This window comes from Macaca nemestrina, chromosome 5 (assembly GCF_043159975.1).
Source record: "Macaca nemestrina isolate mMacNem1 chromosome 5, mMacNem.hap1, whole genome shotgun sequence".
Taxonomy (NCBI): Eukaryota; Metazoa; Chordata; class Mammalia; order Primates; family Cercopithecidae; genus Macaca; species Macaca nemestrina.
Genome location: NC_092129.1, coordinates 166377151 through 166393549, shown reverse-complemented (window position 1 = coordinate 166393549; position 16399 = coordinate 166377151). Strand labels below are relative to the sequence as shown.

General features: G+C 38.3%; 1 protein-coding gene across 5 annotated transcripts in view; it reads right to left on the bottom strand.

The window, feature by feature from the left end:
• Nucleotides 1–16399, bottom strand: part of LOC105482493 (nucleoporin 153) — a 109441-nt gene that overhangs the window by 51284 nt on the left and 41758 nt on the right. For 4 of the 5 annotated variants that reach the window (XM_011742629.2, XM_011742627.2, XM_011742626.3 and 1 more), the window contains 6 exons: nt 6695–6943; nt 6402–6541; nt 6073–6201; nt 530–646; nt 393–437; nt 76–129 (listed from right to left, as the gene is read on the bottom strand). In XM_011742629.2, the coding sequence (XP_011740931.1) occupies nt 76–129; nt 393–437; nt 530–646; nt 6073–6201; nt 6402–6541; nt 6695–6860 (651 nt within the window). In that variant the 5' untranslated portion in view covers nt 6861–6943. The remainder of the gene's footprint in view (nt 1–75; nt 130–392; nt 438–529; nt 647–6072; nt 6202–6401; nt 6542–6694; nt 6944–16399) is intronic. The other variant, XM_011742628.3, reaches the window with a different exon arrangement.

Sequence of the window (16399 nt, the reverse complement as noted above, 5' to 3'; positions counted from 1 at the left end):
ATTTGTATACTTGTGAACTTTAAACACAACAAAATTACAGAGAGTTTAAATAACTAAATGCTAAACAAGTCTTACCTTTTCTCTTTTGGCCTGAAAATCTGTGATATCTATCCCACTCCTATCAAGAGGCTGAAAAATAAAAATACTATTAGAATAGATGGGGAGTTATGAAAAATAACTTTTTTTTTTTCTTTTTGAGACGGAGTCTCACTCTGTTGCCCAGGCTGGAGTGCAGTGGCGCAATCTCAACTCACTGCAACCTCTGCCTCTCAGGTTCAAGCGATTCTCCTACCTCAGCCTCCCAAGTAGCTGGGACTACAGGCGTGCGCCACCACACCCAGCTAATTTTTGTATGAACAATATCTTTTTAAAAGGTTTAAATTTCAACTTACAGAATTCAGAGGAGAAGAAACAATGGATGGAATTCTTTTTGCATCCTGTTAATGTTGAAAAAACAACAAAATTAAGATTTTTCAATAACACTAGGTTTTGTTACACTCCTGTATTAATTTTGATTTTAAAAATTTACCGCTAAAGGGCTTGACATCTTCTCTAAAGACTGCAATATTCGCCGAGCCGTTGAACTGGTCACACCATAAGATTGTGCACTGAGTTGCTTAGCTTTCATTTGTCTTCTAACTGGTGCCTGTAAAGTAAACCCTGTATTATTTATTGTAACACAAAATCTAAGGCACATATTTCACACAATGAAAATATTTACAAGATAGAATGGATGTCCAAAGTAAAACAAGATTTAATGAGTTAACAGCAATTTATCTCTGGGTAGGGTCATTAAAAGTTCAATTTTTTTCTTCATGCCTTTATTGGAAATCCAATTCTCTGAGAAATTACCTTTACAACAACAAAAGAATGATAAGACAGCATCCACCATTCTAAAGAAAAGTCTGGGCCAGGTGCAGTGGCTCATGTCTCTAATCCCAGCACTTTGGGAGGCTGAGGCGGGTAGATCACCTGAGGTCAGTAGTTCAAGACCAGCCAGGCCAACATGGTGAAACTCCATCTCCACTAAAAATACAAAAATTAGCTGGGCGTGCTCGCGGGCACCTGTACTCCCAGCTACTCAGGAGGCTGAGGCAGAAGAATCACTTAAACCCAGAAGTGGAGGTTGCAGTGGGCTGAGATTGCGCCATTGCACTCCAGCCTGGATAACAGAGTGAGACTCCATCTCAAAAAAAAAAAAAAAGTCTACCAGTTATGTCACATGGGGTAAATGGGGCAATTGATAAAAAGTTCTAGTATTACCTTAGATCCATTTATCTATAATATTTAAATCAAAGAACATTAAATTAATAAAAACTGAATTAAGATATCAGTTAACCTAAGCATTAAATAACATTCAATTAGAGTAAATTCTAAGATGGCTAAACAAAGAGATGGTAGATTCTACTGCAACGAAAACCTAAAATTTTAATACTAATGACTTGTTTCTCAGAAGTTAATATAACAGGCTGGGCACAGTGGCTCACGCAGTGTATCCTGTGACCCTGTTAAACTCACTTATTAGTTGTGGTAGCTTTTTTTGTAGTTTCTTTGGATTTTCTATGTAGATAAGCAAGTTATCTGTGTATAGGAATAACATTACAGGAATAATACCCTTTCCAATCCGCATGTCTTGATTTTTGTGCCTACTGCACTGGCTAGCACCTGCGGTATGATGTTAAACAGTAGCAGTGATTGCAGGCATCCTTGCTCGCTTCCTCACACCATTAAGTATGATGCCAGATGATTTTTTTGTGGATGCACTTTATCAGGTAGAAGGATCTCATCTATTCCTAGGTTTGTTGAAAATTTGTATCATGAGTAAATGTTGGATTTTTAAAAAAATATTTTATATATCTATAGAGATGTTCATATAGTACTCTTTAGATTGTTTACATGGTAAATCCAATTTTTTTTTTTTTTTTTGAGATGGGAGTCTCACTCTGTTGCCCAGGCTGTAGTGCAGTGGCGTAATCTCGGCTCACTGCAACCTCCGACTCCCAGGTTCAAACAATTCTCCTGCCTCAGCCTCCCGAGTATCTGGGATTACAGGCATGCGCCACTGCATCCGGCTGATTTTTGTATTTTTAGTAGAGATGGGGTTTCACCATGCTGGCCAGGCTGGTCTCGAACTCCTGACCTCAGGTGATCTAAGGCCTCTCAAAGTGCTGGGAACACAGGCATGAGCCACCACACCCGTCCCAATCCCATTAATTTTCAAATGTTGAGTCAACCTTGCCTTCCCAGGATAAACCCCACTTGATCATGATGCAGCTTCCTTTTTAAATTTGTTGGATTCCATTTACAAATATTTTTGTTGAGAAGGTTTGTGTCTATAATCCATGAGAAATAATAGTCTGTTGCTGTCTTCCAATGTCTTCGTCTGATTTTGGTCTCGGGATAATAATGTTGGCCTCATAAAAGGTACTGGGGGAAGTGTTCCCTACTCTCCTACTATACATAAGAGTTTGTGTAGAATTGGTATTATTTCTTTCTAAAATGTTTGGTAAGATTCACCAGGGAAGCTATCTGAGCCTGAAGCTTCTTTGCTGGAACCTATTTTAAATTATGAACTCAATTCATTGAAAAGATAAGACTATTCAGGCTACATATTCTTGACTAACACCAAATAACAAAAGTCTAACAAAATATGTTCAAGATCTGAATGCTGAACACTACAAAACATTGATGAAAAAAATTTATAAACCACCTAAATGGGAAGATACACCATGTTCATGGTTTGGAAGACTCTATTTTTGTTAAGATGCCTATTCTCACCAAATTGGTCTTTAGACTCAAATGCAATCTCAATCATGGTTGGGCATGCTGGCTCATACCTGTAATACCAGCACTCTTGGGAGGCCAAGGTGGGCAGATCACCTGAGGTCAGGAGTTCGAGACCAGCCTGGCCAACATGGTAAAACCTTGTCTCTACTAAAAATACAAAAATTAGCAGGGCATGGTGGTGTGTGCCTGTAGTCCCAGCTACTCGAGAGGCTGAGGCAGGAAAATTGCTTGAACTCGGGAGGTGGAGGTTGCAGTGTAACAACATCATGCCACAGCACTTCAGCCTGGGTGACAGAGCAAGATTCCATCTCAAAAATTTAAAAAGCAATTCCAATCAAAATCCTAGCAGACTGTAGAAACAAGCCAGTTTCAGATTTTTATAGAAAAGCAAAGGACCTAAAACAGCCAAAACAGGCTTGAAAAAAGAACAAAGTTGGACTACTCTTATCACCTAATTTTAAGACCTACCGGAAGCCTACAGCAATCAAGACAGTGCAGTGTTGGCAAAAGGAAAGACGCAGTGTTGGCAAAAGGAAAGACACATAGATCAATGGGTGGCGGCGGCGGCGCAGGTCAAAAGTCCAGAAATAAAGCCATGTGAACCAGATTTCAACAAAGGTGCAGGCTGGGCATGGTGGTTCATGCTTGTAATCCGAACACTTTGGGAGGCCAACACAGGAGGATCGCTTGAGCCCAGGAGTACAACACCAGCCTAGGCAACTTAGTGAGACCATTGCTACCAAAAAAAAAAAAAAAAAAAAAAAAATTAGCTGGGAATGGTGGCGCACGCCTGTGGTCCCAGCTCTCATGAGGCTAAAGTGGGCATTTGTGGCTCCAGTGGCGCAATCGGTTAGCGCGCGGTACTTATAAGGAGGCTAAAGTGGGAGGATCACTTGAGCCCAGAAGGTTCTGGTTGCAGTGAGCCATGATCGTGCCACTGCACTCCAGCCTGTGTGACAGAGCAAGGCCCTGTCTCAAAACAAAAACACCAAACAATGATGGTGCAAAAGCTATTCAATGAACAGTCTTTTTAACAAATAACACTAGAACAATTGCACACCCATATGTTTAAAAAAAAAAAAAAAAACCTCGGCCAGGCATACCTGTAATCTCAGCACTTTGGGAGGCTGCAGCAGGAGGACTGCTTGAGCCCAGGAGTTCAAGATCAGCCTGAGCAACACAGTAAGACTCCCATCTTTAATTTTTTAAAAAAACTTTTTAATTTAGAAAATAAAATGAACCTTGACCAATACCCCATACCACACACAAAAATTTATTCAAAATCAATCATAGGCATACATTAAAACCTAAAACTGTAAAACTTGTAGAAGAAAACATACGAGAAAATCTTTGTGACATGGGATTAAGTAAAAATGTCTCAGATACGACATCAAAAGCATGAAACCATTAACAATACACACACACGCGCACACACACGCACACACAAAAGATGTCAACAAAAGTAAAACTTCTGGCCGGGCGCGGTGGCTCATGCCTGTAATCCCAGCACTTTGGGAGGCCAAGGCAGGTGGATCACGAGGTCAGGAGTTTGAGACCAGCCTGGCTAAGATGGTGAGACACTCCATCTCTACTAAAAACGCAAAAATCAGTCAGGTATGGTGGCAGGCACCTGTTATCCCAGCTACTCAGAAGGCTGAGGCAGAGAATTGCTTGAATCCAGGAGGTGGAGAGTGCACCACTGCACTCAATCCTGGGCGACAGCACAAGACTCTGGCTCAGGGGGAAAAAAAAAAAATCTGTTCTTCAAAAGACACTGTTAATATACACCACAGAATGGGAGAAAATATTTGCAAAACATATAACAAAGTATTTGTACCCTGAAAAATGAACTCTCTCAAAATTTATTAATAAGAAAATAACCCAATTTTAAAACGGGTGGAAGATTTGAACAGAGACTTCATCAAAGAAGATATTTCACCAAAAGATGGGCTGATAGCAAACAAGCACCAATAAACACCTGAAAAGACACTCAACATCATTAGTCACTAGGGAAGTACAAATTAAAATCACAAGTTGGGGTTACCACTACATGCCTATTAGAATAGCAAAAACAAACAAAAAAACCTGACACCACCAAGTGCTGACAAGGATGCACAGCAACTCTTACATTACTAGTCAGAACGAAACCTGGTACCAGCCACTCTGGAAAATGGTTTGGCAGTTTATTATAAAGTTTACTGAATACTTACTTACCATATGACCCATCAATTCAACTCCTAGGTATTTGTATTTACCCTAGAGATGAAAATGAATGCTCACAAAAAACATTCATAGCAGCTTCATTCATAATTGTCAGAAACTAGAAACAACTCAGTGTCTTTTCACTAGTGAATAATAAACCAACTGTATTAACCATACTACTCAGCAATAAAAAGGAACTATTAAAAGATGCAAAAACAGATGAATCTCAAATGCATTATGCTTAGCAGAATAAGCCAGAATCAAAAGGCTACATATGACTAAATGTATATGACATTCTGGAGAAGCCAAAACTACAGAGAAAGAAAACAGATCAGTGGTTGCCAGAGGGTGGTAGGAGGAGGAAGGATTGACTCAAGAGATACATAAGGTAATGTTCTGGGGTGATGAAAATGTCTGATCAATATTTGATTGCAGAAGTGGTTATATACATAATAATGTGTTTTGTTAAAACTCAAATACTATAAAACAATGGTAAATTTTAATATGTGTAATTTATACCTCATTTAAAAAAAATCACATTTCTTGAGATACACACACATATCTAATACATAAAACATTCACATAGGTCTAAATAATGTCTACATATGCTAAATGAAAAAAATATAACCTATAGCTGTTATTTTCCCAAAGAATAATATTAAATCAAAACTACTGGCCAGGTGCAGTGGTTCACACCTGTAATCCTAACACTTTGAAAGGCCAAGGATGGGGGATCACAAGGTCAAGAGATCGAGATGATCCTGGCCAACATAGTGAAACCTGTCTCTACTAAAAATACGAAAAATTAGCTGGGCGTGGTGGCATGTGCCTGTACCCCCAGCTACTTGGGAGGCTGAGGCAGGAGCATCGCTTGAAACCAAGAGGCAGAGGTTGCAGTATGGGCCGAGATCATGCCACCGTACTCCAGCCTGGGCGACAGAGCCAAGACTATCTCAAAAATAAATAAATAAAAGAAAAATAAAAAATAAATCAAAACTATTTTTTTGAGCACAAAGTAATTTATTATCCAGTTAAAGTGGAAAAAAAAAAAAAAAGGTCATCAACCCTTCTATTGGAACCTACCTGATAAGGTGTATTTCGTAGTTTAGACTGTCTTACAGCAGCTGCTGCCCCACCGTATGTTGTTTTTCCAGGATAAAAAGGAGAGTCTCCAAGCTGACTGGTTTTAAGGACTGAAGAACTCCCAAGTGACTGCACAGAAACACAATGATAAATTATAAGTCATATGAACCCAGGAGGTGGAGGTTGCAGGGAGCTAAGATGGTGCCACTGCACTGAAGCCTGGGCAACAGAGAAAGACTCTTGTCTCAAAAAAAAAAAAAAAAAATTATATATATATGCAATAAACACTCAAGATTAATGTGATTAAATCCAACCCAGTTAGTACTCACAGGGGAAAGTGTTCCAAAGGCAGACAAGTTGAATGCTGGTTTTTTTGAGCTGGTGGCAGTGTGCTGCGAGAGTGAGTGAGAACGTTCAGCTTCTGGGGACCACAGAGGTGGCAATGAAGTGTTCTTTGAAACAGTTATATCTGAAACAAAATTACATAATCCATAGTAATAACACCAATACAAGATCCTAGATTTTTGTAAATACAAAAATTATATCCAAGTCAGGAAAAAAAAAAATCCCATAAAATTTAATTTTACTACCCAAATTATGTACTACCACATGTCAAGAATACCTTTATCAGAAGCTCTTGAAGAAAAACCACTGGTAGTTGAGATGTTATCATCATCATGCTGAGAGGTAGAATCTTTAATTTCCTTTACAAGGGAAAATCCCGAACTGCCAATTGGGAATGCCGAGGATGTAGATGGCTGACAGTGTAATGCAGGGGATTCCAACATGGAGAAATTCAGATGGCTCCGATGAAGAGAAGGCCTTGTTAACACATCTGGATAATTTGAAGCAGTACTAGTTGTTGAAGGTTCTTAAAAGAAAAGCATTAATATTATGAATACACAACTTAGAGCAATACACTACCACAAATGGTTTTTACTTTAAGAAAACACATTATAGTATATAATAGCTTCAATTCAAATCACTGAGGCCTCCCATAAGCCCAATATAACATACTCCTAGCCAAAACAAAGTTTCAACTAAAATTAATTTAAATGAGAGCTAATTTTTTTAAACCAGTAAGAGTGATGTGATATGATACAACAGTTGAAATACAACTATTTTTTGCCAGTTGATTAAACCCATTCACTTTTTTGATGGTGTATTTTGTAATACAGAAAATAACTTGTGCCTTATTTATAGTCCTATCATTCTGAGACCATAAAAAATAAGTTTTACCCATATTTTGATACTGTCGCTTTTATTTCAGTATGTCTAATCTTGACTCCCATCTGAAATTAGTTATGATGCAGGAGTAAATAAAGGATTCAGCTTCACTGTTTTCCAAATGGTTAGCCTGTTTATAACCTAAGGTAATCTCTTAAATAAGCCATCCTTTCCTCAATGATTGAGAAGCCACTGTTACCACATACTAAACCATACTAACTTCCAAGAGTCTTTATTCCTCCCTTCCTCTAATGATGTATCTTTATACTTCCGTACGAGTACCAAATGTTTTAAATATTATGCTTTAGAATAAATTTAATGCCTGTTGAAGTTACTCCACCCCACCTTCCCTTTATTAAAATATGAAATTACTAAAATAAATTCTTTTTCAGAATTTATTTGTTTTCAGGGACATTTTCAAAAACTTTAGAATTGTTTCTAAAGTTCCCCAAAAAGAGGCCTCCAGTTAGGATGGAATAACTGGGACCAGATCAGCCCTTCTACTGTAAACAACTATAAGACTGGAGAAAAAATATGAGGCTACTGCTTTCAGACAGTGGAAAACAGCACAAAAACTCACAAGGTGAGCCCTACGATTACCCAGCTCTCTGTCTAAGAACATTTTCAGACCTTGAACAGACACCCAAAGTCAAGTAACACAGAGCAGGAAGAAATCAGAATCCAGGGCACTGGAGAGTAGGGAACTGTGCAGAGAGGGTCTCCCAGAAATCCACATGGGAGTGTCCAGTGAGCGGACAGGCTGTACATACTCATAGCAAGACCACCTAAGCCTTACGCAGCAGCTGCTATGGAGTTGAGAAAACAGAGACACCAGACAGTGTACCGTGCTAGGGGAAAAAACAATGCTGAAGACTCTCAAGTTTTAGGGCCATCAGAATTTAGAGATCTCATTAACAATGGCATTCAGCTGATATACCAAAAGGTTCCCCCTTAAAAATAAGGAGTAAGTATATAACTAAAGTAAGATCTACTATAGATCTCTCCTAAAAAGCCACAGGGGAGACAGAGCTTGGAGGCTAAGGCCCACCACATTGGGAGGCTTAGGAAACACCCTGGACTTCCCACAAATATACATTAACACAGCACAAAACTACAACTACGAAAGCTCAAAATTATCATTAACTAAACTGCCTGCTAAAAACAAGAACCAACACTCTTCAGAGGAAGATGACAGAACCAAGAGTCTCTACACATTATCATTCAAAATGCCAATATAGTCAAAACTCAATGTATAGAAAAAAGAAAACTGTGATCGATGCACAGGGTAGGAGGATAGGGGAGAGTAGGTGTTAGAAACTTTAACCAAAGGTAGCAGACAAAGACCTTAAAATATTTAGCATAACAAGACTTTAAAGCAGCTATCTGGAATATGTTCAAAGTTTCTAAAAGAGCCCTTAAAATTATTTTGACTAGGATCACACTGAATTTAAGGTTTTTAAAAAGAACTGATGTCATTCCCAACACTGCTTTCCTACCCACCTTTCCTTTGGTTCAGATCTGCTTTACGACCCTCAGTGGAACTTAAAGAGAATTTCTTCTTCTAGAGTGTCACACACTTCTTGTTAAAGTGTATGATTCTTATTTTTTTGAGACAGTCTCACTTTGTCACCCAGGCTAGAGTGCAGTGGCAATCTCAGCTCACTGCAACCTCCACCTCCCAATTGTTTGATACTGCAAATGGGATCCTTTCTTCTTTCATGTTTTCTAATTGGCTACTGCTTAAATAAGAGAGTGGTCAGGTATTTTCAATATTAACCGTGTGTCAATTGCTACAGTTTCCTTATTCTAACATATTACCACATCCCCATAACTAATTACATTCTTAATATCTAGAAGAGGTGATGATGGACTTCTACCTTATTCCCAACTTTAATGAGATTGCCTCTAATGTTTCACCATTAAATATGATTCTGGGCTGGGTACAGTGGCTCACATCTGTAATCCCAGTACTTTGGGAGGCCGAGGCAGGCAGACGACTTGAGGTCAGGAGTTCAAGACCAGACTGGCCAACACGGCAAAATCCCATCTCTACTAAAAATACAAAAATTACCCGGGCATGGTGGCACGTGCCTGTAATTCCAGCTACTTGCGAGGCTGAAGCATGAGAATCGCTTGAACCTGGGAGGCAGAAGTTGCAGTGAGCTGAGATCGTGCCACTGCATTTCAGCCTGGTTGACAGAGCCCTCTGTCTCAAAAAAAAAAAAAAAAAAAAAAAAAAAAGATTCTGGTCTTTGGTTTGAAAAACTGACATGCTAAGGAAGTAACAGTTTCTAAACTCCAAATAGAAACAAAGAGTGAATTTTAAATTTTAGCAAATGTCTATTTACTAAAAAGCAAAAATAGGATCATTTTACCTAGTAACATGGTAAACTATATTAAATCCTGAATGACTACTTGCATTCATTGATTAATGCTCTCCTCAGTAAGTATTTTGTGATGTGCTGCTAGACTGTATTTGCCATTCTGCAGTGTTCTTCTGTGTGCTATCTTCCTAAAAAATTGTCTTGGCTGGACACAGTGGCTCACGCCTGTAGTCCCAACACTTTAGGAGGCCAAGGCAGGAGTATCACTTGAGCCCAGGAGTTCGAGACCAGCCTGGGCAACAAACTAAGACTTCATCTCTACTAAAAATTTAAAAAGTCAGCTGGGTGTGGTTGCACACACCTGTAGTCCCAGCTACTCAGGAGGCTGAGGTGGGAGGATCACTTGAGCCCAGGAGTTCAAAGCTGCAGTGAGCTCTGATGGCACCACTGCACTCCAGCCTGACCAATAAAGCAAGACTATCTCAAAAATCCTTAAACAATAAAACAATTCTAGATTATTTAGTTCCAAAGTACTGTAACGAAAAAAAAACAAAACAAAAGCAAGCTGCAGATAAAAATACTCAACAAACTAAGACTAGAAGGAAACTACAACATAATAAAAGCCATATATGCAAAACCACACTAACATCATACTCAATGATAAAAGACTGAAAGATTTTTCTCTAAGACCAGAAGGCAAAGCTTCTCAATTTCCCCACTTCTATTCAACATAATATTGTAAATTATAGTCAGAGCAATAAGAGAAATAAATAAAACACACCTAAATTGGAAAAGAAAAAGTAAAAAATCATGTTTGCAGTTGACATAATCTTACATGTAAATAACAGTGAAGATTCAGTCAAAAGCTGTTAGAGCAAATTTAGCCAAGTACCAGGATACAAAAATCAACACACAAAAAAATTTGTTTCTATGCACTAATAATGAACAATCTGAAAAGTAAATTAAGAAAACAATTTCATTTATAATAGCACCAAAAAGAATAAAATATTTAGGAATGAACGAAGGTAAAAGATGTGCACATGGAAACTACAAAATAGTACTAAAAGGAAAAAAACATAAATAAACGGAAAAATATCCCGCGTACGTGGACTACAAGACTAAATATTGTTGGGATGTCAATACTATTCAAAGCAATCTATCTACAGATTCAATACAATCTCTAAATCCCAAAGACGTTTTTTGCAGAAATAGAAAACCTATCCTAAAATTCATATGGAATCTCAAGGAACCTCAAAATGCCAAAATAATCTTTAAAAACAACAAAGTTGGAGGTCTCATGCTTTCTGATTTTAAAACTTATTACAGAAGTACAGTAATGAAAACAATGTGGCACTGGTGAGAGAGAACAGGAGGTGGGATGTAGTTTCTCCTTCACTTATTTTTTTTTTTCTCCTCCTCACAAAACCCGTAACATTACCTCACTGATATTACACATGCTGACCCTGAGGGTTTAGTCACACACAAAGAAAACAGCCATTCTGCGGTGCTCTCATAATGTGTAACCATACCTTTTAAAGAATTCCAGGAATTGGTCTTAGGAGATCCAAAACCAAATCAAGGTTGCAGAGTCCACCTCAGGAAGGAATGCGAAATAATTGATTTACAGCATTGTTGCCACCAGCCAGACCCCTACTGGAGATAATCACCGCAACCAGATATGCTGCCTTGCATACCCTACCCTGTAGTGCTTTGCCCAGCCCAGCCTGCATACCTTACTCCATGTCAATTCCTGTGCTTTGTCTAATAAAAAAAAGTCCTACTGGCTTTTTCCAGGAAGCCAGGAAGAGGATCCTTGAGCCTCACCTCCATTGTTTCCCTTGTGCTCAAGCAGAAGCCCTGAAATAAAAGTCCTGTCTGGGAAATCTGCTTGGCTCCGTGTTAATTTCCATTACATGGGAAACCAAAGAGCCTGTGGTCTGTAATACTAGAATAAAGACAAACAACATAGACCATGCAAGTGAACACAGGGCCCAGAAACAAACTACCATATTTGATCAAACGATCTTCAACAAGGATTTCAAGACCACTCAATGGGAAAAAGATGGTCTCTTTATTAAATGGTTTGAAAAACTGGATATCCACATGGAAAAGAATGAACCCTTATCTTGAACCATATACGAAAATTAACTCTAAATGGATTAAAGACCAAAGTATAACACCCAAAACTAAAAAACTTTTAGAAGAAAACAGAATTTCAGGACATGAGATTTGACAATGATTTATTAAATATGACACTAAAAGCACAGGCCACAGAAGCAAAAACAAACAAACAGGACTACATCAAATGTAAAAACTTTTATGCATCAATGGATGTAATCAACAGAGTAAAAGGCCAACCTACAGGATGGGAGAAAATATCCACAAATTATATATGTGATAAGGGATTAATATCCAGAACATAGAAAGAACTCCAATCCCCAGTGAAAATGGCTTTTATCAAAAAGGCAATAATGGATGCTGGTGAGGATGTAGAGAAAGGAGAATCCTTGTACACTGTTGTTGGTGGGAATGTCAATTAGTACAGTCATTATGGAGAACATCATTGAGGTTTCTCACAAAAACTAAAAGTAGAACCACAATATGATCCAGCAATCCCACTGCTGGGTATATATCCAAGATAAAGGAAATTAGTACATCAAAGAGATAATCTGCACTCACATGTTTATTGCAGCACTATTCACAATAGCCAACATATGGAATTGACCTAAGTATCCATCCACAAATGAATGGACAAAGAAACTGTGCTACATATACACAATGGAGTATTATTCAGCCATTAAAAAAAAAAGAATTAAATCTTGCCATTTGCAACATTATAGATGGAACTGTAGAACATCACATTAAGTGAAATAAGCCAGGCACAAAAAGACAACTATTACATGTTCTCAAATGTGACAGCTTAAAAAAAAAAGGGGGGGGGGGGAACTGTTCCATGGAGACAGAGAATGGAATGACAATTACCAGTAGGGAACTCATGGAGACAGAGAATAGAATGATGGTTACCAGAAGATAGAAAGGGTGGTGGTGAACGGGAGATAAACAGAGGACACAAAAATACAGTTAGAAGGAGTAAGATCTAGTGTTTGGTAGCATACAATACAGCAAATATAACAACAATTCATCGTCTTATTTCAAAATAGCTAAAAGAGTGGAATTAGAACGTGCTAACACAAAGAAATAATAAATTCTAGTGGTAATGGACATCCCAATTACCCTGATTTGATCAGTACACATTGTATGTTTATATCAAAATATTACATGTACCCCACATATGTGTACAAATGTTATGTATTATGTAATAATTAAAAATAAACCTTTTTTTAAAAAAGGTAAATCCAAGCAAAATATAAAAAAGAATTCCTACAACCACTCCCCAAAAAAGTTGATTAAAAAGTGGGCAAAGAACCGAAATAGGCATTTCTCTAAGATTACAGACAGATGGCCAAAGAGTATATGAAAAGATGTTCAACATCACTAACCATCAGAGAAATGCAAATTAAAACCACAGTGAGATAACATTTCATACCCATCAGGACAGCTATTAACAAGAAAGGGGAAAATAAATGTTAGTAAGGATGTGAAGAAACTGTACACTATCAGTGGGAATATAAAACAGTGCAGCCACTACGGAAATAGTAATTTCTCAAAAAATTAAGGACAGAATTTCCTTATGATCTAGCAATTCCACTCTGGGTATATACCCAAAGGAACTGAAAGCAAGGTCTCAAAGAGATTTGTGCGCTCATGTTCACAGCAGCATCATTCACAAGAGCCAATAGGTAGATGCAACTCAAATCTCCATCAACAGACAAATGGATAAGCAAAATGTGATATATACATTCAATATATTATTCTGCCTTAAAAAGGAAATTGTGATACATGCTATAACATGTAGAACCTTGAAGGCATTATGCTAAGTGAAATAAAGCCAATAACAAAGACAAATGCTGTATGATTAATTAACATGAGGTACATGAGATAAACATTAATTAACATGAGGTACTTAACAGAGATAGTACTGTAGAACTGTGACTTGGCAGGGCCTGAGGGGAGAGAGGAAATGAGGTGGTATCGTTCAATGGGTATAGACTTTCAGTTTTGTAAGATGAAAAATTCTGAGATGAAAGGTGGTAATGGTTGCGCAATAATGAGAATATACTTAAAGTCACTGAACAGTGCACTGCAAAATAACATAAATTATGTTATATATATTTTACCGTGATTCAAAAACAAATGTTTCCATTGCAGCTAAAAAGACAATGAATTTTTTAAAATAATTATTCATTAAAAATCCTATTTTAAAAATCTGATAGAATATCTAAATTTATTTTATATATAATAATTTATTATCAGGAGGACTCAGGTTAACAGAGATACTGGGCCGGGTGTGATGGCTCACGCGTGTAATGCTAGCACTTTGGGAGGCTGAGGCAGGCAGATCACGAGGTCAGGAGATAGAGACCATTCTGGCTAACACGGTGAAACCCCATCTCTACTAAAAATACAAAAAATTAGCCAGGCATGGTGGCGGGTGCCTGTAGTCCCAGCTACTTGGAAGGCTGAGGCAGGAGAATGGCGTGAACCTGGGAGGCAGAGGTTGTAGTGAGCCGAGATCATGCCACTGCACTCCAGCCTGGGCGACAGAGCAAGAATCTGTCTCAAAACAAAACAAAACAAAATACCAGAGATACTGTCTGGGGCTTAGAAATCCACTGGCAGAGGTATCTAAACCAATCCAATCAGCATTTACACATAATAAATATTTCAATTTATCTGCAATCAGGATTTACATACACATAGGCTGAAACGTTTCCTGGGGTATCAAGTATTCCAATATTACTGTAGTATATTATACTACGAAAATGCTTTTTACTTATCCCATTCTCTCATCCCTGCATCAGTTTCTCCTATAAGAGAAAAGTGACAGGATAATTTTCCAACTCTTGGCAGGACATCAACTAAATCTAGTATATACAGACACCAAAGAGGAAAAAGAAATCCAACACAAGCCAGGTGTGGTGGCTCATGCCTATAATCCCAGTGCTTTTAGGAGGCTGAGGCAGGAGGATCACTTGAGGCCAGGAGTTCAAGACCAGCCTGGGCAACATAATGAGGCCTCACCCCTACTAAAAATTTTTAAAACATAGCTAGGCATGGCAGCACACTCTTGTAGTCCCAGCTACCTGGGAGGTTGAGGAGGAGAATGTAAAGTGAGTCACACCGTTTTTTGTTTCCCAGGGCATACAAAAGTTATGTTTACACTACACTATAGCCTATTAAGTATGCAATAGCATTATGACAATAAAAACAATGTACCTACTTTAAAAAAAAAATTGCTAACAAATAACAATCTGCTGAGCCTTCAGAAAGTCATAATCTTTTAGGTGGTGTTAACAGGTCTTTGCCTCAATGTTGATGGCTACTGACTGATCAGGGTGATGAGTACTGAAGGCTGGGGTGGTGGTGGCAATTTCTTAAAATAAGACAACAATGAAATTTGCCTCATCGATTGACTATTCCTTTAAAAGATTTCTCTGTGGCATGCAACGTTTTTGATAGCATTCTAACCGCAGAATTTTCAAAATGGGAGTCAGTCCTCTCAAATTTTGCTGCTGCTGTATCAACTAAGTTTATGTAATATTCTATATTATTCTGTAATCTTAAAAATGTGCACAGTATCTTTACCAAGAGTAGATTCCATCTCAAGAAATCACTTTCACCAGGCGTGGTGGCTCACACCTACAATCCCAGCACTTCCCGAGGCCGAGCGGGGCGGATCACAAGATCAGGAGCTAGAGATCATCCTTGCCAACACGGTGAAACCCCATTTCTACTAAAAATACAAAAAATTAGCTGGGCGTAATTTTTTGTAAAAATACAAAAAAATACAAAAAATATGCCTTAGTCCCAGCTACTCGGGAGGCCGAGGCAGGAGAAGTGCTTGATCCCAGGAGGCGGAAGTTGCAGTGGGCTGAGATTGCACCACTGCACTCCAGAGTGGGCAACAGAGCAAGACTGTCTCAAAAAAAAAAGAAAGCACTTTCTTTGCTCATCCATAAGAAGCAACTCCTCATCCATTCAAGTTTGAGTGTAAGATGCTGCAGTAATTCAGTCACATCTTCATACTCCACTTCTAATTCTAGTTCTCTATTTCTACCACATTTGTAACATTTGTAGTTCCTTCCTCCACTGAAGTCCTGAACCCCTCAAAGTTATCCATGGGGACTGGAATCAACTTTCTCTAAACTCCTATTCATGTTAATATTTGAACCTCCTCCCGTAAATCACAAATGATTTTTCTCCCCCCAGTTAGCCTTGACTCGAAACTCAACGAATGTTCTTAATGTCATCTAGAATGGTGAATCTTTTCCAAAAGGTTTTCAATTTACCCAGATCTATCTGAGGAATGACTATGACAGCTATAGCCATATGAAAGGTTATTTCTTAAATAATGAGACTGGAAAGTCAAAATGCCTCCTTGATCCATGGGCTGCAGAATGGACATTGTATTAATAATTAAGCATGAGAACAACATTAATCTCGATGCACATCTCATTACAGCTCTTGGGTGACCAGATGCACTATCAATGAGCAGTGCTATTTCGAAAAGCATCTTTTTGTCCCCAAGCAAGAGGTCTCAACAACACGGGCTTAAAATGTTCAGTAAACCGTGCTGTAAATAAATGTGCCATCATCCAGGTTTTGTTGTTCCAATTACACAGCACAGGCAGAGTAGATTTAGCATAATTCTTAAG